Source organism: Bufo gargarizans, chromosome 3 (assembly GCF_014858855.1).
Source record: "Bufo gargarizans isolate SCDJY-AF-19 chromosome 3, ASM1485885v1, whole genome shotgun sequence".
Classification (NCBI taxonomy): Eukaryota; Metazoa; Chordata; class Amphibia; order Anura; family Bufonidae; genus Bufo; species Bufo gargarizans.
In genome coordinates this window covers 386,559,345-386,584,506 of record NC_058082.1, presented here as the reverse complement: position 1 = coordinate 386,584,506, position 25,162 = coordinate 386,559,345, and the positions used below count along the sequence as shown (strand labels likewise).

Here is a 25,162-nt window from a genome sequence, read left to right as displayed (position 1 = left end):
TAAAAAGGCATGCTCTTTTTAAAAACCCCTGTGGTTTTTGCAACAACTTAACTGTGGTTATGGCAGAAAAGGAAAAAGGAAATAACACAGCAAAACTGAATTACATTAATGACAAAATAGAAGTACATTTATGTCGGCTTTGTGTATTCCCTTGCTGGAAGAAAATGCACCAAAACCGCAGGTATGTTGCAAAAACAACATGCCTTTTTTCAAAATCCAAAATGCAGCACAGCCACTAAGTGTGGCAGCACCCTGAGGTACTCTGTTCCAGTCTTGCAGCCTCGTCGCCTCTGGAAATTGACCTTTTTTTCTCCAGGTGGAGGCAGTGCCTCCTTGTCTTTTGAGGAGACTATTCGTAATGGATCACCACATGAAAATGAACATAACACTGGGCCATTCTTGCTAAGTTGTCCACAACTGTAATATTTGTACTGTCAGTAGCATGCCTGGATTCGGGACCTTAAGGCACCCATACGCATTCAATAGCTATCTCTCCCAACTGCCTCCTGGCTGCATGTTCAGCCTGGCCAAATGTGTATTTTATAGGGAGAGCAGAGAAAGCCACTGCCAGACACTTCTGGTGGTGGCTTATCTCCCCCGAAGAACAAAAAGGTAGGATGATAATCTTAATTTCTCCTGATCTTTGAGTCTGGAGCTCCCCCCCCACACACACGTGCGTCTGGCTGACAAAAGACTAATGTGTATGGCCAGCTTTACTGCTCCAACCAATCACAGTACTCAGCTGTAGATTGCTGAGGACTTTGAGTGGCTGCAGTCGGCACATGCTATATTCAGGTGCTTAGAGACACTAGTCCACACTGCTATGGCATAAAATTGGATACTGTTGAACACTAAAACCTATGAAATCCCGTGCAGATGGGCAGAGAGAAAAAAATGTAGGTGTGCTCAAACCCTGTCACACCGAGCACAGACCAGACCAGGAACCACAGCGTTACTTAAGTAAAAAGAGAAAAAGGTCCAGCTCGATTAAAATGTTACCTTTATTTTTATTTTTCAGTGCAGATAAGCCAGTTACACTCCAGTCTACATGTTTCGGATGAGGGACAATAGCGATCCTTCCTCATGACATACACATACTGAGGAGGAGGTTGGATATATAGCGCCTCCACCTAGGAGCAGGTGGACACACTAACTACAAGCTCCTCCTTTAAATGAAATTGACAACACATGCTAAAAAGGCATGATAAATTAAAACAAAAGAACACACACAAATCATGGATCAAAAATGCAATAATGTAACATTAAGTAGTGTTTCCGATTAAGTCCACTTGGTGCGGTGGACCCCATTTTAAAAATCCAGAACAACTCACGATTCAAAAGCTTATTTTTCTAATTACCACCCCTTGATGTGGAGTAACCCTTTCCCAAGCCTTGCACTATTAAGCCCTCTGTGTCACCAACATGCACCACTGAAAAATGCAGGCTGACTGCAGACACATTTCTGGCATGTGAATGAGGAATGTCAGAGATGTGCCTGCACAGTCTAACCTTAAAGGGAACCTGTTACCAGTTTTATGGTGTCCTAACTAAGGGCAGCATAAATAAGTGACTGATTCTTTTAGCAAAATGCTGGGTCACTTTATTTAATTGACCCAGTCAATCTGCCATCATCTTGTATTGAAAAGCTCCAGCTGATAATGAGGAGTCATGAATATTCATGAGCTCTTGACTCTCCCCACCCACCTGCTGCTGAATGACAGTTTGTTTCCATAGGAATCAGCAGCAGGTAGGCAGGGGAGTGGCTATATCTCTGAATTAAATATACGCTGGACTCAATGACATCACGCCGGACTTGAATCAGCTCATTAGCATGCAGCATCTTTGTGTGTATATTATGAGGTAACCATCTGTCACACCAGTAAGTGAATACATCTAAGGTACTTTTTAGTAGTTAATGATTGTATATAATTAGTTAGATTATAATCAAATATCCACATGACAGTTTCCCTTTAAGGCCATTAGTGGTGCAACCAATGTACTGGAGGGAAGAGAGAGTGCATGAAATACAATATACCACATGCCACATGAGTGGTGTTACAGTTGATGTATTGTTTGATGGAAAAACTTTGATTCATGGCATAGGAAAAAACTTCCTTGCTAGGTAGCATGTGAGAGCAACACGTACAGATTTTATGCCCACATTTATAACTGCCAAGAAACCGCAACCACACTGGAGAGGCTCGTGCCCCCTCAGGCTTTTATCTGCACTGAAAAATAAAGGTAACATTTTAATTGAGCTGGACCCTTTTCTCTTTTTACTATGAAATCCTGTAAGACTGACCTGTTGTCCCTTTCTAGATCCTATAGTGAATAGCCTAGATTTTTTTGTATCTACTGGACAGTGTTGTTTGCCTTATTCACTCTGGGAAACAAGAGTATTTGAATTTATTGGTAACATCAACCAGAGCCAGGAATAAAAATAGAGAGTGGGGGGTATTCAGGACTGAATAGGACCTACAAGGGGACAACATGTCAGTCTCACAGGATTCCAGTCATTTTTTTTGTAATTAACAATTTTTATTGTTTTTCATTTTCAAGGATTAAACATTGACAAGTACATAGCATGAAACATTTCATACAGAGTAGATGACATGCATTGAGATATCTTGACTACATATAGCTGTTAAGTAGCATTGTGAACTAAAAAAGAAGGCTTGTCAAGCCACAAGTATCTTGAGTATTCGAGTCCGTGCATTCAAATGAAAAAACAAATAAACAAATAAAACCAAACATTAAAAAGAGGAACAAAGAGGTTACAGGTAAATTGAGACATTATTAATATGATGTAAGGTGAAAGGGATCCAGATTCAATTAGGCCAGGGTTTTGGACCCTGAGCAGCTGGAAGAGGGGTGGGTGGAAGACAATCAAGAGAAGTTCCTATAAGCTCTCCAAGGCGACCAAATGCGGAGGAAAGTGGATCTAGAGCGCAACTCCCAGTGTGAAATCTCCTCTAATCTGTAAATCTGGTCTACCCTGTTAATCCAATGGTCAATGCATGGTACTTCCGTGGACAGCCAAAGGGTAGGGAGAAGTAATCTGGCTGCTGCCACTAGGAGAGAAAAGAGCGAGGATTTTAATGAGCCTACTCCATCTAAACAGTAAACAGTACAGGGGAGAGAGGTCTGACAGATCTGGTTGCACTTAGAAATTATATTATGCCACCACGGATTGATTAACTCACATGACCACCAGATGTGTAAGAAGGAGCCCTTAGCCTTATTACACCTCCAGCAAGTATCTGAGGCAGTGGAGCCATAGAGACACGTCTTTATCTGGGGTCCTGTACCATCTCATGAGGATCTTGTAACTGTTCTCCTGAATGCGCACACATCTCGATATTTTATGTGGAGAGATCAAGGACTTAGTCATTTCGGTAGGTGACAAGGTCCTTTGGAGGTCTTTTTCCCAAAGACCAATTATAGCAGGTTTAAGAGTTGGAGGAGGGGATATCAGGCGTTTATATATTGTGTAAATGGTTTTGCGTGGATATGTCTTACTGTTTATCATTTCTTAAAACCAGCTAAAGACACCGGGTAGGGATGTTTTCTTAATGAGAAGGAGAGATTCGGTTTTAAGAAAGTGTAACAGGATAGGGTTGAGAGCCTGTATGTCCAGTACCTTAAAGAGTTCAGGGTTAGATAGTACACACCCATCTTGATCTAAGATCTGTGTAATCACGATCTCAGAGGATGTCAGAGCAAGGGGGCAGCTATATCTCAGGTCTTTGGGAGCCAGGTTGATTATGTCTTTTATCTGCAATAGGGGGGAGGGTAGAGTTAGGACCCCAGTGTTGGACAAGAAATTCTTCCAAACTTTTAAAGTGTTCCGTATAAGGGGGTTAGAGATAGAGCTTAGTACAGGAGGTAGTCTATCAGCCAATAAAAGCGCTCTGGTAGGGGATGTTAAAAGGGCATTCTCCAAAATAAGCCAAGACTTGTGAGATGGGTTTCTAATCCAGTCTATGACTCTAGTTGGATGGCTTTCATATATGTCTCATGATCAGGGAGCCCAATTCCCCCTTTGGCTTTGGGCCTAGTTAGGGTGTTAAAAGCGATACGGGGGTGTTTGCCTTGCCAGATAAATTTGTGTATTAGTTTATTTAAGGATATGAGGTTTGGTTTAGGAATTTCAATGGGAAGCACCTGCATCAGGTAAGTAAGTCTGGGCAAGATTCAGGACATTAGTATATTCTTCCTCCCAAACCAGGAGAGGTACGGGAACTCTAATGACTCCAATTGAGTCTGACTAGAAGCTAGAAGGGGTTTATAGTTTAGATTAAACAGGTCTGACAAATGGGGGGAGATCTTTATACCTAGATATGTTAATTGTTGAGTTTGCCAATTGAATAGGGAGTTTGCCTGAAGGGATAAGAGATTTTGGGAAGAGCCTTCTTAATATACGTCCAGTCCACCCTGTCAAATGCTTTTTCGGCATCCGTTCCAATCATGACTAGGGGGGTATTTTTATGGGAAGCATAAAAAAGAGCGTCCAATATCTTAGTGGTATTGTCCTTCCCTTCACGCCCTTTAACAAAGCATACCTGATCGGGATGGATCAAGTCAGGAAGAAGGTTCTGTAGTCTTGTGGCCAGCATTTTTGCTAGTAGCTTGAGGTCTACATTAAGCAGGGAAATGGGCCTATAATTAGAGCAGGAAGTAGGATCCTTGCCGTCTTTAGGGATAATTGTAATTGAGGCATTTGTCATATCTGCAGAAAGCGAGTGACCAGTTAGTGAGCTATTACAGACAGGGAGCAAGAACGGTAGGAGTAGATCCTTGAAGGTTGCATAGTAAGAGATGGGCAAGCCATCAGAACCAGGGCTCTTTCCTTTGGGGGGGGGGGGGGGTCGATTTTAATAGCAGTCACCAGTTCTAAAGAGGTGAAAGGTTTAGATAGCAGTTCCTGTTGTGATGGCGTTAATGAGGGGAGGTTAAGGGTGTCTAAAAAAGATTTGATGTTGGCTTCTCTATCCAGGGAAGGATTTGGGAGATTGGAGAGTGGGAGATTGTATAGGGACTCATAAAAAGACCTAAACTGTTCTGCAATTTCCTCAGCTTTGAACAGATTAATGCCCTGGGAAGATTTGATGCATTGCACATAACGGGAGTCTCTTCTCTGCTTTATTCTGCGCATCATGTATTTCGAGGCTTTGTTGCCATGCGCAAAGGTTTTTTGTTGGGCAGACAGGAAGAACTTAGCTGAGCGTTCGTTCAGAAGGTTTTTGAGTTGTGATCTAAGAGAGGAGAGCTCTGAAAGGTGGCTCACTAGTAAGGATTGTTTATGGATTTTTTCCACATCGTGTATTTTTGCTAATAAGGTGTTGAGTTTTTTTTCTGACTCTTTCTTAAGGAAAGAACATAGACTAATCAGTCTGCCTCTGATATACGGTTTGTGGGCATCCAAGAGAGTCTGGGGGGAAACCTCAGGGGTATTATTAATTGAGAAATAATCCTCTATAAAAGGAAGCTATTTGTGTTTTATATTTAGTATTGCCCAACAGAGACTCATTAAGTCTCCAGGTAAAGTTCCTGTCAGACCTGAGATCCGGACGTATGGTGCAATAAATGGGGGAATGATCGGACAGAGTAATGTTACCTATAAGGGAGGATGAGCAGAGTTGAAGTTTTTCTTTAGGTATAAGAATGTAATCTATCCTACTATACAAGGTATTTGCTAAAGAATAAAAGGAAAAGTCTATTGTCTCGGGATTTAGGCAGCGCCAAATGTCTACCATCCCCAGGTTATAGAGCTTATTGTGAAACAATTTAAGGGCCTTCATTGATACAGGGGATTTTCCTGATGAGGTGTCCACAAGGGGGTTAGGAGCCAAGTTAAAGTCACCAGCTATAATCAAAAAGCCCTCCCTGTGAGACTCCACCAAGGAAAGGATATCAATGAGCCAGTTGACCTGTTCTGAATTGGGGGGGCGTAAATGTTCACAAATGTGTATAATGTTTGTCCCAGCAATCCTTTTACTATTAGGAATCTGCCGTCTGGATCCCGCAGGTGGGATTTGTATTGAAAAGGAAGATTTCTGTGAAAGCCGATAGGATTCCATTCATTTTAGTATACAATAGTATCCAATTTTATTCCATAGCAGTGAGGACTAGTGTCTCTTAGGCTGGGTTCACATCACGCCTTTCCCATCCGTTTAACTAATATAAAAAACGTATACTTTAAACGGCATCCGTTCATCATAGAGTTCCATTGTAAAAAGGAAAAAAGGTATACGTTGTATACGTCAAACGTGATGTGAAGCCGCCCTAAGTATTACATTTTGCACCCGACTGTGGGCGATCCATGTGTTGTTGCTTTTACTGCTGTAAGTTATTTGTATTTTGTTTTCTTTTTCTTTTAGTAACCTGTTATTTTGTACCCTTTACTTGCAGCCCTTACATTATTGGAACTACCAATCAGCCAGTGAAAATGAGTCCAAACCATGGACTCCACATAAGTTTCAGGTAAATATTTTAGAGATTAAAGAGGTCATTACTATGCACGTACAGTTCTGTGAAAAAATAATGATTCTCTGTGAAAAGGTTTTTTTGTATTAAGTTATAGTTTTTTCTCTTCTCTTTAAAAGGTAACGAAGCATTGATATCATCACATGTCAGAAATAGCATACTCACAAAAGATAATCACATCTTGAGTACAGTACAGCAATATGAAAAACCGAACCAGTATGCCATTTGAGAATACTAAATGAGGTGAAGGTAGACATTACAGCATCAGGGGATATAAACAGAATAGGGTATAATGTCAACCACAATGATGGAAAGCAGTCAGTTACTAGTTACTAGTATTACTTGTATGATAAAGAATTATGTTTTATAATCGGAGTACAGTTGAAGTACAAAGCTGAAAAATATGGTTGCATGGCATATCAACAGAGAACCCCATGTGGTAAGAGAAGATAGCTGTAGGATGACAGTAGGAGCATACTGTAAGTAGCAACATTTTTGACTCTAACAGAGTAATGAGGTTATTCCATTGTCCTTGAGGACTTTTTTCCATTGTCCTTGAGGACCTTTTGCGTGAAGATCATACATGTATGATCTTAACGCAAAAAGTCCTCAAGGGTTGTTAACCCTGTTCCAAAGTAATTTGCGTTGCTGCCACCATAAAGAAATACCCAACATATATGCCTTGCACCACATTTATTCATTTTTAAGACTTTTTACGGCTTGTCTGAAAGGGGCGTGGCATATCAAAGACAATGGCTTAAAAGTGCAGCATGGTGCTGCAAAAATGCACCAAACATTTGATGCATTTTTTTTCTGTAAGCTAAGCCAGCATATAGGTGGCATATAGCTAGCCAGTTATAAAATGCAAAAGATTTATCTTCCAGCATCAGCCAACGTGATATATCTGTCCAGTTAAAGTTTACACTGTTTAACCATTAGGCCTCTGCTCTGCTGTGGCAGCGGCCCAATGCCGTCTCTACCCCCTTCCCCCGCCGCGTAGGATGGCCATCCTCACCTCCAGAGGGATCAGTCCTACTGGATCTTCAACAACCAAGTGAGTCTGAGTCAAAAAAAGTGTAAAAACTGAAAAAAGTAAAAAAAAAATTAACTTCTTCCTATATCCGTACATATAATTGGTTTTTAAAAAAAAAACACACTAAAAATGGAATTGCAATTTTGCCCACCGCCCACGAAATGGTATAAAAAGTGATAAAAAAAAAGTGTCATATGTACCCCAAAATAGTACCAATCAAACCGTCATCTCATCCCGCAAAAAATGAGCTCCTACCTAAGACAATCGCCCCCCAAAAAATAAAAAATATGGGTTTCAGAAAATGGAAACACTCAAACATATTTTTTTTGTTTCAAAAATGCTGTTATTGTGTAAAAGCAAAATATATTAAAAAGGCGTGCATAACAACCTGCTCTATAAAAATATCACATGCGCTAACCCGTCCGGTGAACTCCGTAAAAAAATAAAAAATTGTGCCAAAAAAGAAATTTTCTATCACCTTACAACACAAAAAGTGTAATACCAAGCGATAAAAAATTCTTATGTGCCCCAAAATGGTACAAATCAAACCATCATCTCTTCTAGCAAAAAATGAGACCCTACCTTAGACAGTCGCCCCCCCCCCCCCAAAAAAAAAAATTGGCTTTCAGAAAATGGAAACGCAAAGAGAATGTTTGTGTAAATCCAAAATTAAAATAAATAGACAAATTAGGTATTGCCGCGTCGTTACAACCTGCTCTATAAAAATATCACATTATCTACTCTGTCAGGTGAACATTGTAAAAAACTAAAAATAAAAACTGTGCAGGAATAACCCTAAGGCTACTTTCACACTAGAGTTTTTCATTCTGCTATTGAGATCCGTTGGTTAACTGAACCAAACGGAATGCACCAACATGCATCCGCTTGGTTGCGTCCCCACATCCCGGACAGAAAAAAAGCTGCAAATAGCATGTGTATATATTACAATGGCAGCACATCAAGCCAAATATCAATATGGAGGTGCAGGCCAATGAATCTTGCAACAAATCCAGGACAATATAAGAATTTAAAAAAGTGGCAGCACTCGCAAAAAATTAGTGAAAAGAAAAATACTTTTCACCCCTGTGGTCGCAACTGGGGATGAGCGAACTTGTATTTCAAGTTTGACGTACAAGGTTCAGGTTATGCAAGATTACCACAGACCATAACTAAGGGTCCATTCACACATCCACATAACGGGTCCGCATCCGTTACGCAATCTTGCGGAAGGGGTGCGGACCCATTCATTTTCAGTGGGACCGCAAAAGATGCAGACAGCACCACCATGTGCTGTCTGCATCCGCACTTCCGTTCCGCGGCCCTGCAAAAAAAATAGAGCATGTCCTATTCTTGTCCGCAGCCACAGACAAGAATAGGCATTTATATCATAGCTTCGGCCATGTGTGGTCCTCAAAATGCGGAATGCACATGGCCAGTGTCCGTGTTTTGCGGATACGCAATTTGTGGACTGCAAAACGGTTGCGAACATGTGAATGGACACATATGGGCATTGGTAGCGGAATCCAAACGGAATTTTTACATAGCCTGAACCTTGTATGCCGACCTTGAAACAAAAATTCACTAAACACTAGTCGTAACATTTTAGCTCATAGCTTGAAGAGACTCTGAATGAGGTGAAAACATTGCAACCACAGGAGTGAATAAAGTGTTCAAGAGGGTTGTCATTTAAAAAAAAAATACTAATATATATGTGTATATATATATATATATATATCTATATATATATATATATATATATATATATATATATTATATACACACATACAGTGAGGAACAGAAGAATTTGAACATCCTGCGATTTTGTAAGTTCTCCCACTTAGATATCATGGATGGGTCTGAAATTCACATTGTAGGTGCATCCTCACTCTGAGAGACAGAATAAAAAAATCAGGAAATCATATTGTATGATTTTTAAAGAATGTATTTGTCTTGCACTGCTGAACATAAGTATTTGAATACCTGAGAAATCAGTGTTAATATTTGGCACAGAAGCCTTTGTTTGCAATTACAGAGGTTGAATGTTTCCTGTAGTTCTCGACTAGGTTTGCACACACTGCAACAGGGATTTTGGCCCACTCCTCTACACAGATCTCTAGATCCGATACTGGCCATTTAACTGTCTGACTCTGTCTCTCAATACAATCGTGGGTTGCTGTGGCAGCTGGAAGCCTTACAAAGGCCTCCAGTCTGCCAACTACAGAAATCTCTCTGGCCACAGGTAGGGTCTAATAGTGTAAAACTGACAGATTCAATGTATTTACAATACAGGATGAAACTGAAGTCCTCTAGTAGGACTAAAATAAAATGTGTTTTTGCAAATTAAAAAAGAAAGTTTTCAAGTAAAAAACAAAAGCCTTTTTCCCCTCATCAAGCCTCTTGCTCTTGTAAAATACAAAAAAATAAAAAATTGACATACAGATGTAACCGAGCTATAATTGACTCTGATAAAACGTCATAGCGTTATCATGTGCCATGTTGTGACAAAAGCCATTGAAATACATTCAAAAAATTAATTAACCTTTTTGTGCCATACAATTACTGAAAATATAAATATTACTTCATTATTAACACTTTCCTAAATAGTTTTCATTATTTATAATGTCTTGTTTTCTCTAGGGGACAAGCATCAGGAGAAATAAAATGACGGCTCCTCTACTAGCATAGAGAAAGTCTGTCCTCATAACACAGCTGGGACAGAGGATATATCAGATGTTCAGTGCAGTTAGCTAAAGAGCTCTCTTAACCAATCTGGCTGTAATAAGTTACCATCTTACATGCAGATGAAAAGATATCAGCTATGTGTAGTAATGGAGCGAAGTTAAAGTAGTGATAGGAGGATGGACACAGCAGATTGTTGTGTGGCTGTGGTTATGTAGCAGACTGCTGCTACTCATTAGCCACATCCCCCACCCACCCGATGTCCTCCTCTCTCTACTTTCACTTTGCTCCATTACTACATACAGCTGATTAAGTTAAGGCGTTGTCACGACGGGGAGTGGGTAAACCCCCCCCCCACCATGCAATAGCTGAGGCTGCAATGCCAGATAGCAGGGAACAGGTCACCTCCTAACGTAACCCTAAACACTCTCCCTAGACTCTTAGCGCATGAGCCACCTCATAAGGTAAGGGGGCTCATGCTCACCAACCTAGGACCCTGCTATCCCTGCTACGCCCTAGGCCTGATGACAGGGCAGAGAATGCCTGTGCATCCACGACACGGATGACAGGCGTCTCCAAAGGCCCAGTAGCTGACCAGATGCAAGGCTATGGGTGAAGCAGTACGGCAGGTAAGTCACAAAGCAAAATAACAATGTTATCTACTCTTACCTGCCGCAGCCAAGATGGAAAGAGGCTCCAGGCTGGGAAACCCACGGTCTTGCCTTCGCTTAACACCTCCGGGAAAGCACGCCCCTTCCGGAGCCGTCACACACCACAATCAAACCTCCAAACAAAACCCACACCATAACTACATACACCAGGTGGGGGGAGGAATGACAGAAACACACCGGAGGGGACAACAGACACAGCAAAGGAAACAGAATAATAAATAAGGGTGACTCACACAGACAGGATCACAAACAGCCCAGGAGCAGAGCTCCACACCAAGCTGAACCAAATCCAAACTGACCTTCAGACTCCAACACACCAACATATAAGGAGGCCTGAGGTCATACCCACGACACCTAACTAGACACACCTAGTGCACACACACTAGGAAGGAAGTTAACCCTTCCAACACCAGGGAAGAGAAGACACCAACTTAAAGGGGAAGTGCATACAACTCAAACCCTGTGCACACCAAACAGGGAATGTGCACACATATAAACACACGTTGCCAGAGGCAACCGCATGCATTGACAGTGAGCCGCCTAGCAACAAGCTCAGGCTGCTACACTGCCAACAACACCACATTGCCAGCGGCAACCGCACGTGAGGCTACCAACTAACAGACCTCACCTGTGGTAAACAACCAACCTGGCCGCTGGCAACTGCATGCGGCTCTAAGAATCACGACCATATCCAAGGGTCGTGACATACCTTTACAATCATTGTTAGGAAAGGCCAGGTGATGCAAATTGAAAAGCTTTATAAAATATCTAGACTCCTCTAACCTTGTCCCCAAAAACAGCTGCCGAACAGTCTGAAAATGAAAATGGTTGAGGCCCGCAAATCAGAATGCTATAAGAAAATATTAAGGCGTTTTCAGGTTGCCAGTTCCTCAGTTCAAAATGTAATTAAGGCTACTTTCACACTAGCGGCAAGGAACTCTGGCAGGCTGTTCCGGCGGGTGAACAGCCTGTCGGATCCGTGCTGCCACTAGTGCACACGTGCACACAGAATTCCGCTCTGGCCCCATTGACTGTAATGGGGGCGGGCCTGTGTTTTGGTGGCGGCAGCACAGCAAACATGCCGAGAGGCGGCCGGAATAAAACTACGACTTTTTTTTGTAATTATTATTGCATTGTACAATTTGAAGAACTCATTTTTTCAATTGGTCTTTATTAACACTATGGAATCTCTTTTTGTGTACATAGCTGAGATGCTGTAGTAGCAGCCTGTGGATTTTTTGTCTTGTCCGTCATTTGGGAGCTTACCTCTGCTCTCTGACCTCCTAAATACTTATTATAGATCAATCCTTATCTTACTGATAAAAATGTGGCTTAAATAAGTGTTTATGACCTCTTAGTAGTTTAGAGATGAGGTTTATTAGATGACTAGCACAAAATGAAAGTACCAGTCACACAGTTAGAAAAACAGTTAACCTTTTGTGACAGAATGGCTCAATATTTTAATAAAGGCCTAATAAAAATATTTTTAGCCAAAAATGTAATCATAAACAAAGATTGCCTCTGAAGGTACTGTAGATACCCTTTAATGATGCCCCTTAGTGCCCCTCAGAAAGTATGACTCCCCTTCAGTGCCTCCCACAGAGTAGGATTCCTCCATAATCCCTCCTCTCACAGTATGATACCACCTTATTGGCTTTTTTCACAATATGATGCCCCCTAAGTGCCACGCCCCACAGTATGATACCCCCTTAGTGTCCTCCATGCAGAATAGTGTTCCTAAGTGGCCCCCTTACAAAAGCCTGTCCCTTAACCCTTTCTTTCCCGGGCCAGTTTTCACCTTCCTGCCGAGGCCATTTTTTTGCAAATCTCACATGTCACTTTATGTGGTAATAACTTTGGAACACGTTTATTTATCAAAGCAATTCTGAGATTGTTTTCTCGTGACACATTGTACTTCATGATAGTCATAAATTTGAGTCAATATACTGTATTTTTCGCTTTATAAGACGCACCTGATGATAAGATGCACCTAGGTTTTTGAGGAGGAAAATAAGAAAAAAATATTTTGAACCAAAAGGTGTGCTTTTGGTAGGTTTTGAACTAATGGTGGCCTGTGGATGCCGCACTCTTATGGGGGATCTGTGGATGCCGCACTGTTATGGGGGGATCTGTGGATGCCGCACTGTTATGGGGGGGTCTGTGGATGCCGCACTGTTATGGGGGATCTGTGGATGCCGCACTGTTATGGGGGATCTGTGGATGCCGCACTGTTATGGGGGGATCTGTGGATGCCGCACTGTTATGGGGGGATCTGTGGATGCCGCACTGTTATGGGGGGATCTGTGGATGCCGCACTGTTATGAGGGATCTGTGGATGCCGCACTCTTATGGAGGCTCTGTGGATGAAGCACTGTCATGGGAGGATCTGTGGATGACACTTATGTCATCTACAGATCCCCCATAAGATTCATCAGTGTGCCGCAGCTCCTGGTTATCTCACTTTATGAATGAACAGGCAGTCGGGGCAGGCGGCACATGAGGAGAGGTCTGCGCCGTCTTAATGCTATACATAAGGTACTACAGTAAGTACAGTACAGTAATTGCGGACCCATTCGGATTGAATGTACTTAACAGCTGCGGGGCCCAGTGTATTAGAGTAGAGTCACTGCACCGGGCCCCGCCATGCGTGTCCCCGCCTCCTCCCTCCACACTGATACTTTGCTGGCCGCGCTGTGCAGCATATCCAGTATAAAGTATCCACTTTATAAGACACACCGCCATTTTCCCCCCACTTTTGGGGGGAAAAAGTGTGTCTTATAAAGCGAAAAATACTTTATTTCACCTTTATTTATGAAAAAATACCAAATTTACCAAAACTTTTTAAAAATTTGCAATTTTCAAAATGTTAGACATTAGAAGGCTTAGAATTTTAGAAGAAATTCTTAAAATGTTTAAGACATTTCCAAAACCCACTTTTTAAGGACCAATTCAGGTCTGTAGTCACTTTGTGGGGCTTATATAGTGAAAAACCCCGGTAAATAACCCCATTGTAGAAACTACACCCCTCAAGCTACTCAAAACTGATTTAAAAAACTTTGTTAACTCTTTAGGTATTCCACAAGAATTAAAGAAAAAATGGATTAAAATGGAAAATCTGCCCAAAAAGTTAAATTTTGAAGTTTCATCTCTATTTTCATTTAACACATTGAGGGTTAACAGCCAAACAAAACTCAATATTCATTACCCTGAATCTGCAGTTTACAGAAACGCCCCACGTGTGGTTGTAACCTGATATAAAGGCGCACTGCAGGGCGCAGAAGCAAAGGAACGCCACATGGTTTTTGGAAGGCAGATTTTGCTGGACTGGTTTTTAGATGACATTTCCCATTTTAAGCCCCTCTGGTGCACCCTTACAGTAGAAACTCCCAAAAGTGACCCCATTTTGGAAACTAGGGGATAAGGTGCCAGTTTTTTTGGTACTATTTTAATGCGCCGGCATCTGTGTTTTGACCGATTCCGGTGCATACAGCAGGGGTCCAGCTAACGGGAACAGCCGATCCCCTGCAGCTGATCGGTTGGGCGCAGCTCCTGCACTTGCCCGTTCAGCGGGCTGTAATAGTACCGGAGGTGGACGGCAAGTCATGTCCCGCAGCGCCGTACTATTACAGCGCTGGTCGGGAAGGGGTATTCTGTTTTTGTTTATATATATATATATATATATATATATATATATACAGTACAAACCAAAATTTTGGACACACCTTCTCATTCAAAGAGTTTTCTTTATTTTCATGACTATGAAAATTGTAGATTCACACTGAAGGCATCAAAGCTATGAATTAACACATGTGTATATACATAACAAAAAAGTGTGAAACAACTGAAAATATGTCATATTCTAGGTTCTTCAAAGTAGCCACCTTTTGCTTTGATTACTGCTTTGCACACTCTTGGCATTCTCTTGATGAGCTTCAAGAGGTAGTCACCTGAAATGGTCTTCCAACAGTCTTGAAGGAGTTCCCACAGATGCTTAGCACTTGTTGGCCCTTTTGCCTTCACTCTGTGGTCCAGCTCACCCCAAACCATCTCGATTGGGTTCAGGTCCTGTGACTGTGGAGGCCAGGTCATCTGGCTCAGCACCCCATCACTCTCCTTCATGGTCAAATAGCCCTTACACAGCCTGGAGGTGTGTTTGGGGTCATTGTACTATTGAAAAGTAAATGATGGTCCAAGATGCTGTGGTAGCCATGGTGGTTCAGTATGCCTTCAATTTTGAATAAACCCCCAACAGTGTCACCAGCAAAGCACCCCACACCATCACACCTCCTCCTCCATGCTTCACGGTGGGAACCAGGCATGTAGAGTCCATCCGTTCACCTTTTCTGCGTCGCACAAAGACACGCTGGTTGGAACCAAAGATCTCAAATTTGGACTCATCAGACCAAAGCACAGATTTCCACTGGTCTAATGTCTGCTGCTAGAACTCTGTGTGGCATTGACCTGGTCTCTAATCTGAGCTGCTGTTAACCTGCGATTTCTGAGGCTGGTGACTCGGATGAACCTAACCTCCGCAGCAGAGGTGACTCTTGGTCTTCCTTTCCTGGGGCGGTCCACATGTGAGCCAGTTTCTTTGTAGCGCTTGATGGTTTTTGTGACTGGAATTGGGGACACTTTCAAAGTTTTCCCATTTTTTCGGACTGACTGACCTTCATTTCTTAAAGTAGTGATGGCGACTCGTTTTTCTTTACTTAGCTGCTTTTTTCCTGCCATAATACAAATTCTAAGAGTTTATTCAGTAGGACTATCAGCTGTGTATCCACCTGACTTCTCCACAAGGCAACCTATGGTCCCAACCCCATTTATAAGGCAAGAAATCCCACTTATTAAACCTGACAGGGCACACCTGTGAAGTGAAAACCATTTCAGGTGACTACCTCTTGAAGCTCATCAAGAGAATGCCAAGTGTGTGCAAAGCAGTAATCAAAGCAAAAGGTAGCTACTTTGAGGAACCTAGAATATGACATATTTTCAGTTGTTTCACACTTTTTTGTTATGTATATAATTCCACATGTGTTAATTCATAGTTTTGATGCCTTCAGTGTGAATCTACAATTTTCATAGTCATGAAAATAAAGAAAACTCTTTGAATGAGAAGGTGTCCAAACTGTTGGTCTGTACTGTATATAGTGGGATGCGAAAGTTTGGGCAACCTTGTTAATCGTCATGATTTTCCTGTATAAATCGTTGGTTGTTACGATAAAAAATGTCAGTTAAATAGATCATATAGGAGACACATACAGTGATATCTGAGAAGTGAAATGAAGTTTATTGGATTTACAGAAAGTGTGCTATAATTGTTTAAACAAAATTAGGCAGGTGCCTAAATTTGGGCACCACAAAAAAGAAATGAAATCAATATTTAGTAGATCCTTCTTTTGCAGAAATTATAGCCTCTAAACTCTTCCTGTAGGTTCCAATGAGAGTCTGGATTCTGGTTGAAGGTATTTTGGACCATTTCTCTTTATAACATCTTTAGTTCATTCAGGTTTGATGGCTTCCGAGCATGGACAGCTCTCTTTAAGTCACACCACAATTTTTCAATTATATTCAGGTCTGGGGACTGAGATGGCCATTCCAGAACGTTGTACTTGTTCCTCTGCATAAATGCCTTAGTGGATTTTGAGCAGTGTTTATGTTCGTTGTCTTGTTGAAAGATCCAGCCCCGGCGCAGCTTCAGCTTTGTCACCGATTCCTGGACATTGGTCCCCAGAATCTGCTGATACTGAGTGGAATCCATGCGCCCCTCAACTTTGACAAGATTCCAAGTCCCTGCACTGGCCACACAGCCCCACAGCATGATGAAACCACCACCATATTTTACTGTAGGTAGCAGGTCTTTTTCTTGGAATGCTGTGTTCTTTTTCCTCCATGCATAACGCCCCTTGTTATGCCCAAATAACTTAATTTTAGTTTAATCAGTCCACAGCACCTTATTCCAAAATAGCTGGCTTGTCCAAATGTGCTTTAGCCCACCTCAAGCGGCACTTTTTGTGCTGTGGGCGTAAAAAAAGGCTTCCTCTGCATCACTCCCGCATACAGCATCTCCTTGTGTAAAATGCGCCGAATGGTTGAACGATGCACAGTGAATCCATCTGCAGCAAGATTATGTTGTAGGTCTTTGGTGCTGGTCTGTGGGTTGACTCTGACTGTTCTCACCATTCGTTGCTTCTGTCTATCTGAGATTTTTCTTGGTCTTCCATTTCGATCCTTAACTTGAACTGAGCCTGTGGTCTTCCATTTCCTCAATATGTTCCTAACTGTGAAAACAGACAGCTGAAATCTCTGAGACAGCTTTCTGTATCCTTCCCCTAAACCATGATGGCGAACAATCTTTGTTTTCAGGTCATTTGAGAGTTGTTTTGAGACCCCTATGTTGCTACTGTGCAGAGAAAATTGAAAGAGGAAGGAAACTTACAATTGACCCCCTTAAATACTCTTTCTCATAATTGGATTCAGCTGTGTATGTAAGTCAGGGGTCACTGAGCTTACCAAGCCAATTTGAGTTCAAATGTTTAGTTCTAAAGGTTTTGGAATCAATAAAATGACAACAGTGCCTGAATTTATGCACCTGCCTAATTTTGTTTAACCACTTAAGGACCACAGGTTTATACCCCCCTAGTGACCAGGCCCTTTTTTACAAATCGGCACTTCACAACTTTAATGGTTTATTGCTCGGTCATGCAACTTGGCACCCAAATGAATTTTACCTCCTTTTCTTCTCAGAAATAGAGCTTTCTTTTGGTGGTATTTGATTGCTACTGAGATTTCACGTTTTTCTGATATGAATCAAAATAGACCTCAATTTTCTCAAAAAAAGTGTATTTTTAACTTTCTCTGGTTAAATTGTTCAAATATAATTATATTTCTATACAAGTTTGTGTCAGAATTTATTGTGCTACATGTTATAGCGTTTACAAACTATTGTACATAAATGTGAATTTCCGCATTTTGAAGCAGCTCTGACTTTCTGAGCACCTGTCATGTTTCTTGAGGTGCTAGAATGCCAGGATAGTATAAATACCCCCGAAATGACCCCATTTTAGAAAGAAGACACCCCAAAGTATTCGCGGAGGGGCATGGTGAGTTTATGTATGATTTAATTTTTTTCCACAAGTTAGCGGAAAATGACAATTTCTGAGGGAAAAAAAAATATTAAGTTTCATTTCTGCTAACTTCTGGCCAAAAAAAATTAATCTCCCATGGACTCACTATGCCCCTCAGTAAATACCTTGGGGTTTCTACTTTCCGAAATGGGGTCATTTGTGGGGTGTGTTTACTGTTCTGGCATTTTGGGCGGGGCTAAATTGTGAGCAAGCCTGTAAAGCCTAAAGGTACTCGTTGGACTTTTGGCCCCTTTACGCACCTATGCTGCAAATAAGTGTCACACATGTGCTATCGCCATACTCAGAAGAAGTAGGGCAATGTGTTTTGGGGTGTATTTTTACATATACCCATGCTCCGTAAGAGAAATATCTCAGTAAATTGACAACTTTGTATAAAAAAATAATATTCCTCACACACAGGATGGGTATATGTAAAAATACACCCCAAAACACATTGCCCTACTTCTTCTGAGTATGGCGATACCACATGTGTGACACTTTTTTGCAGCCTAGGTGCACAAAGGGGCCTAAATTCCAATGAGTAGCTTTAGGATTTCACAGGGCATTTTTTATGCATTTGGATTCCAAACTACTTCTCACGCATTAGGGCCCCTAAAATGCCAGGGCAGTATAAATACCCCACAAGTGAACCCATTTTGGAAAGAAGACACCCCAAGGTATTCCACGAGGGGGCATGGTGAGTTCATGTAAAATTGTATTTTTTGTCACAAGTTAGTGGAATATGAGACTTTGTAAGAAGAAACAAAAAAAAAACATTTTCCGCTAAATTGTGCCCAAAAAAAAAAATTCGTGGAACTCGCCATGCCCCTCATGGAATACCTTGTGGTGTCTTTTTTCCAAAATGGGGTCACTTGTGGGATATTTATACTGCCCTGGCATTTTAGGGGCCCTAAAGCGTGAGAAGTAGTTTGGAATCCAAATGCGTAAAAAATGCCCTTTGAAATCCTCATTGGAATTTGGGCTCCTTTGTGCACCTAGGCTGCAAAAAAAGTCACACATGTGGTATCGCCGTACTCAGAAGAAGTAGGGCAGTGTGTTTTGGGGTGTACAGTCGTGGCCAAAAGTTTTGAGAATGACACAATTAGTTTTCACAAAGCTTGCTGCTAAACTGCGTTTAGATATTTATTTCAGTTGTTTCTGTGATGTAGTGAAATATAATTGCACACACTTCATACGTTTCAAAGGCTTTTATCTACAATTACATGACATTTATGCAAAGAGTCCGTATTTGCAGTGTTGGCCCTTCTTTTTCAGGACCTCTGCAATTCGACTGGGCATGCTCTCAATCAACTTCTGGGCCAATTCCTGACTGATAGCAACCCATTATTTTATAATCACTTCTTGGAGTTTGTCAGAATGAGTGGGTTTTTGTTTGTCCACCCGCCTCTTGAGGATTGACCACAAGTTTTCAATGGGAATAAGATCGTGGGAGTTTCCAGGCCATGGACCCAAAATGTCAATGTTTTGGTCCCCGAGCCACTTAGTTATCACTTTTGCCTTATGGCACGGTGCTCCTTCGTGCTGGAAAATGCATTGTTCTTCACTAAAGTGTTGTTGTATTGTTGGAAGAAGTTGCTGTTGGAGGGTGCTTTGGTACCATCCTTTATTCATGGCTGTTTTTGGGCAAAATTGTGAGTGAGCCCACTCCCTTGGATGAGAAGCTACCCCACACATGAATGGTCTCATAATGCTTTACTGTTGGCATGACACAGGACTGATGGTAGCGCTAACCCTTTTCTTCTCCGGACAAGCCTTTTTCCTGATCCCCCAAACAATCGGAAAGAGGCTTCATCGGAGAATATGACTTTTCTCCAGTCCTCAGCAGTCCATTCACCATATTTTCTGCAGAAGATCAATCTGTCCCTGATGCTTTTTTTGGAGAGAAGTGGCTTCTTTGCTGCCCTTCTTGACACCAGGCCATCTTCCAAAAGTCTTCGCCTCATTGTGCGTGCAGATGTGCTCACACCCGCCTGCTGCCATTCCTGAGCAAGCTCTGCACTGGTGGCACTCCGATCCCGCAGCTAAATCCTCTTTAGGAGATGATCCTGCCGCTTGCTGGACTTTCTTGGACAGCCTGAAGCCTTCTTAACAAGAATTGAACTTGAATTTCCTTGAAGTTCTTGATAATCCTATAAAGTGTTGATTGAGGTGTAATCTTAGTAGCCACAATATCCTTGCCTGTGAAGCCATTTTTATGCAACGCAATGATGGCTGCATGCGTTTCTTTGCAGGTCACCATGGTTAACAATGGAAGAACAATGATTTCAGTCATCACCCTCCTTTTAACAGGTCAAGTCTGCCATTTTAACCCAATCAGCCTGACATAATGATCTCCAGCCTTGTGCTCGTCAACATTCTCACCTGAGTTAACCACTTCAACCCCGCTAGCTAAAACCCCCTTCATGACCAGGCCATTTTTTACACTTCTGCACTACACTACTTTCACTGTTTATCGCTCGGTCATGCAACTTACCACCCAAATGAATTTTAACTCCTTTTCTTCTCACTAATAGAGCTTTCATTAGGTGGTATTTTATTGCTGCTGACATTTTTACTTTTTTTGTTATTAATCAAAATGTAACGATTTTTTTGCAAAAAAATGACATTTTTCACTTTCAGCTGTAAAATTTTGCAAAAAAAACGACATCCATATATAAATTTTTCGCTAAATTTATGGTTCTACATGTCTTTGATAAAAAATTGTTTGGGCAAAAAAAAATGGTTTGGGTAAAAGTTATAGCGTTTACAAACTATGGTACAAAAATGTGAATTTCCGCTTTTTGAAACAGCTCTGACTTTCTGAGCACCTGTCATGTTTCCTGAGGTTCTACAATGCCCAAACAGTAGAAAAACCCCACAAATGACCCCATTTCGGAAAGTAGACACCCTAAGGTATTCGCTGATGGGCATAGTGAGTTCATAGAACTTTGAATTTTTTGTCACAAGTTAGCGGAAAATGATGATTTTTTTTTATTAATTTTTTCCTTACAAAGTCTCATATTCCACTAACTTGCGACAAAAAATAAAAAATTCTAGGAACTCGCCATGCCCCTCACAGAATACCTTGGAGTGTCTTCTTTCCAAAATGGGGTCACTTGTGGCGTAGTTATACTGCCCTGGCAATTTAGGGGCCCATATGTGTGAGAAGTACTTTGCAATCAAAATCTGTAAAAAATGACCGGTGAAATCCGAAAGGTGCACTTTGGAATGTGGTTCCCTTTGCCCACCTAGGCTGCAAGAAAGTGTCACACATCTGGTATCGCCGTACTCAGGAGAAGTTGGGGAATGTGTTTTGGGATGTCATTTTACATATACCCATGCTGGGTGAGAGAAATATCTTGGCAAAAGACAACTTTTCCCATTTTTTTATACAAAGTTGGCATTTGACCAAGATATTTTTCTCACCCAGCATGGGTATATGTAAAATGACACCCCAAAACACATTCCCCAACTTCTCCTGAGTACGGCGATACCAGATGTGTGACACTTTTTTGCAGCCTAGATGCGCAAGGTGCCCAAATTCCTTTTAGGAGGGCATTTTTAGACATTGGATCCCAGACTTCTTCTCACGCTTTAGGGCCCCTAAAAAGCCAGGGCAGTATAAATACCCCACTTTGGAAAGAAGACGCCCCAAGGTATTCAATGAGGGGCCTGGCAAGTTCATCGAAAAAAAATTTTGGGGCATAAGTTAGCGGAAATTGTTTTTTTTTTGTTTTTTGTTTTTCTCACAAAGTCTCACTTTCCGCTAACTTAGGACAAAAATTTAAATCTTTCATGGACTCAATATGCCCCTCAGCAAATACCTTGGGGTGTCTTCTTTCCAAAATGGGGTCAGTTGTGGAGTGTTTGTACTGCCCTGGCATTTGAGGGTCTCCGCAATCATTACATGTATGGCCAGCATTAGGAGTTTCTGCTATTCTCCTTATATTGAGCATACAGGTAATGAGATTTTTTTTTCCGTTCAGCCTCTGGGCTGATGAAAAAATAAACGGCACAGATTTCTTCATTCGCATCAATCAATGTGGATGAAAAAATCTCTGCCAAAAAAAAAAAAAGAGGGGAAAGGCGTCTGCCAGGACATAGGAGCTCCGCCCAACATCCATACCCACTTAGCTCGTATGCCCTGGCAAACCAGATTTCTCCATTCACATCAATCGATGTGGATGAATAAATCATTGCCGGGATTTTTATATATATTTTTTTTACATACAAAGTGTTTGCCAAAGCATAGGAACGCCGCCTCCTCCTCAGCTCGTATGCCTCGGCAAACGTATCTGTTACTGCAGAGTAGAAATCTCGTCTTGCAGCGCCGTATACACCGACTTGCGTGTAATCTGACAGCAGCGCAATGCTTCTTTCAGAAGGCACATCAGTGCTGCAGCTAGTCGATCGGTTGGTCCACCTGGAAGGTAAAAAATGTTTTTTATTAACTTTGGAACAGAATATATAAACTTTAACTTTTTGAACTAAGCATTATACTTTTTGCTTACTGGTGCTTTTTTTTTTTTTTCCCTTTATAGAACAAACCTCTCCTTCCCCATGGGTCAATGTGCAAAGCGCAAATCGCCCAAAGATATGGCGAAGTGCGTTATGCACTTTGTCCCAGGTGAAAGGAGAGGTTTGCAGCAGCTGTGTGAGTGAATGGGCCCTAATAGCCCTGTGTGCCTGTCCTGGTGAGATGATCCCTATGCTAATAGTGTACCTGTGAGTGGTACTTCCGGAAACACTCTCCAAAGCAAAGGGCAGGGTGGTCAGGACAGTCAGGACAGAAATAGCGGGTGTCACGCCTTATTCCACTCCTGCTACAGACACGACATCTTTTTCGGGGTGACGGTTGGGTTGAGGAACCAGGAACGACATTGGGGAAATGTCGCTCGTGTAGACGGCTAACTACACTGGTGGATGGGGCCACGGAACCTCCTGGGTACAGGAGGTTCTCGATGATCTCTTCCTGAAATTTGAGGAAGGATCCAGTTCTCCCAGCCTTACTGTAAAGAACAAAACTATTATACAGAGCCAATTGAATTAAATATACAGACACCTTCTTATACCAGCGTCTGGTTCTGCGGGAAACTAAATACGGAGACAGCATCTGGTCATTGAAGTCCACCCCTCCCATGTGAAGGTTATAGTCGTGGACTGAGAGGGGCTTTTCAATGACACGGGTTGCTCGCTCAATTTGTATTGTCGTGTCTGCGTGAATGGAGGAGAGCATGTAAACATCACGATTGTCTCTCCATTTCACAGCGAGCAGTTCTTCGTTACACAGTGCGGCCCTCTGCCCCCTTGCAAGACGGGTGGTAACAAGCCGTTGGGGGAAGCCCGCACGACTAGTTCGCGCGGTGCCACAGGCGCCAATCCGTTCTAGAAACAAATGCCTAAAGAGGGCCACACTTGTGTAAAAATTGTCCACATAAAGATGGTACCCCTTGCCGAATAAGGGTGACACCAAGTCCCAAACTGTCTTCCCACTGCTCCCCAGGTAGTCAGGGCAACCGACCGGCTCCAGGGTCTGATCTTTTCCCTCATAGATCCGAAATTTGTGGGTATAGCCTGTGGCCCTTTCACAGAGCTTATACAATTTGACCCCATACGGGGCGCGCTTGCTTGGGATGTATTGTTTGAAGCCAAGGCACCCGGTAAAATGTATCAGGGACTCGTCTACGCAGATGTTTTGCTCTGGGGTATACAAATCTGCAAATTTCAGGTTGAAATGGTCTATGAGGGTCCGAATTTTGTGGAGCCGGTCAAAAGCAGGGTGGCCACTGGGACGGGAGGCGGTGTTGTCGCTAAAGTGCAGGAAACGCAGGATGGCCTCAAAACGTGCCCTGGACATAGCAGCAGAGAACATGGGCATGTGATGAATTGGGTTTGTGGACCAATATGACCGCAATTCATGCTTTTAGTTGGACCCATGTTGAGGAGGAGGCCCAGAAAAGTTTTAATTTCGGAAACTTGGACTGGTTTCCACCGGAAAGGCTGGGCATAATAGCTTCCCGGGTTAGCGGTGATAAATTGTGTGGCAATCCTGTTTGTTTCGGCCACAACTATGTCTAAGAGCTCCGCAGTCAAGAACAGCTCAAAAAATCCCAGGGCCGAACCGATCTGAGCTGTCTCAACCCGAACTCCAGACTGGGCAGTTGAAAGGCAAAAATACAGGTGCGGCTGAAGTTGGGGACTGCCAATCATGGTTTGCCAGCACCTCAGGGATTCTAGGGGCTCTACGGGCACGTCTTTGCGGTGGCTGCGACGGGGTCACTACTGCTCGTGCCACCGTACCAGCTTCAACTGCCCTTCTGGTGCTCGCCACTTCACCAGGTTGTACGGCAGTGCTGGTACTAGGTCCAGAGAGGGCTGCGCTGCTGGTGTATGTCTCACCACGTAATCCGACAGCAGCAGCCCCACTCTGCTGCTCTTGAAGCGGATCCTGCGCAACCTGCGGTCTAGCGACACGGGGCCGGGTACGCCTGGTGCTATCAGGGACCTCAGCCTCCTCGTCCGAACTTTGGGTCAGAGAGCTACTGCTTTCTACAGGTTTGTATTCTGACCCGCTAGATTCATCAGATGAGGGTTTCCATTCCTCATCCGACTGGGTCAGAAGCCTGTAGGCCTCTTCAGAAGAATACCCCCTGTTTGACATGTGGGCAACTAAATTTAGGGGTATTCCCTGAGACTACCCAAGAAAAAAAAGCAAGCCTGTCTTACAAAGGGGAGGCTAGCGAAGTACCGGAGGCCGCTGCGGTTGAGAAAAAATATCAAAACTGATTTTTTTTTTTATCGCCGCAGTGCGTGTAAAGTGAATGTGCAGTGATCAAAAAAAATTATTATTTTTTTGTCACTGCGGTGGGGCGGGTGTGGGCGAACGCACGTGTGGGCGACCGATCAGGCCTGATCGGGCAAACACTGCGTTTTGGGTGGAGGGAGAACTAAAGTGACACTAATACAATTATAGATCTGACCGTGATCAGTTTCGATCACTTCCAGATACTATAAAATTACAAATGCTGATTAGCGATGCGCTAATCAGCGAATAACGGACTGTGGTGCGGTGGGCTGGGCGCTAACTGATCCCTAAACTACCTAACCAAGGGGCCTAAACTATACCTAAAACCTAACGGTCAATACCAGTGGAAAAAAAAAAGTGACAG

The 25,162-nt window shown here is 42.5% G+C and overlaps 1 protein-coding gene across 8 annotated transcripts in view; it reads left to right on the top strand.

Annotated features, from left to right (window-relative positions):
* Positions 1-25,162, top strand: part of NAV1 (neuron navigator 1) — a 482,667-nt gene that overhangs the window by 291,483 nt on the left and 166,022 nt on the right. For 7 of the 8 annotated variants that reach the window (XM_044288210.1, XM_044288206.1, XM_044288207.1 and 4 more), the window contains one exon: positions 6,412-6,483. In XM_044288210.1, coding sequence (XP_044144145.1) covers positions 6,412-6,483 — 72 coding nt within the window. Of the gene's footprint in view, positions 1-6,411; positions 6,484-6,605; positions 7,443-25,162 lie in introns of those variants that run through there. The other variant, XM_044288208.1, reaches the window with a different exon arrangement.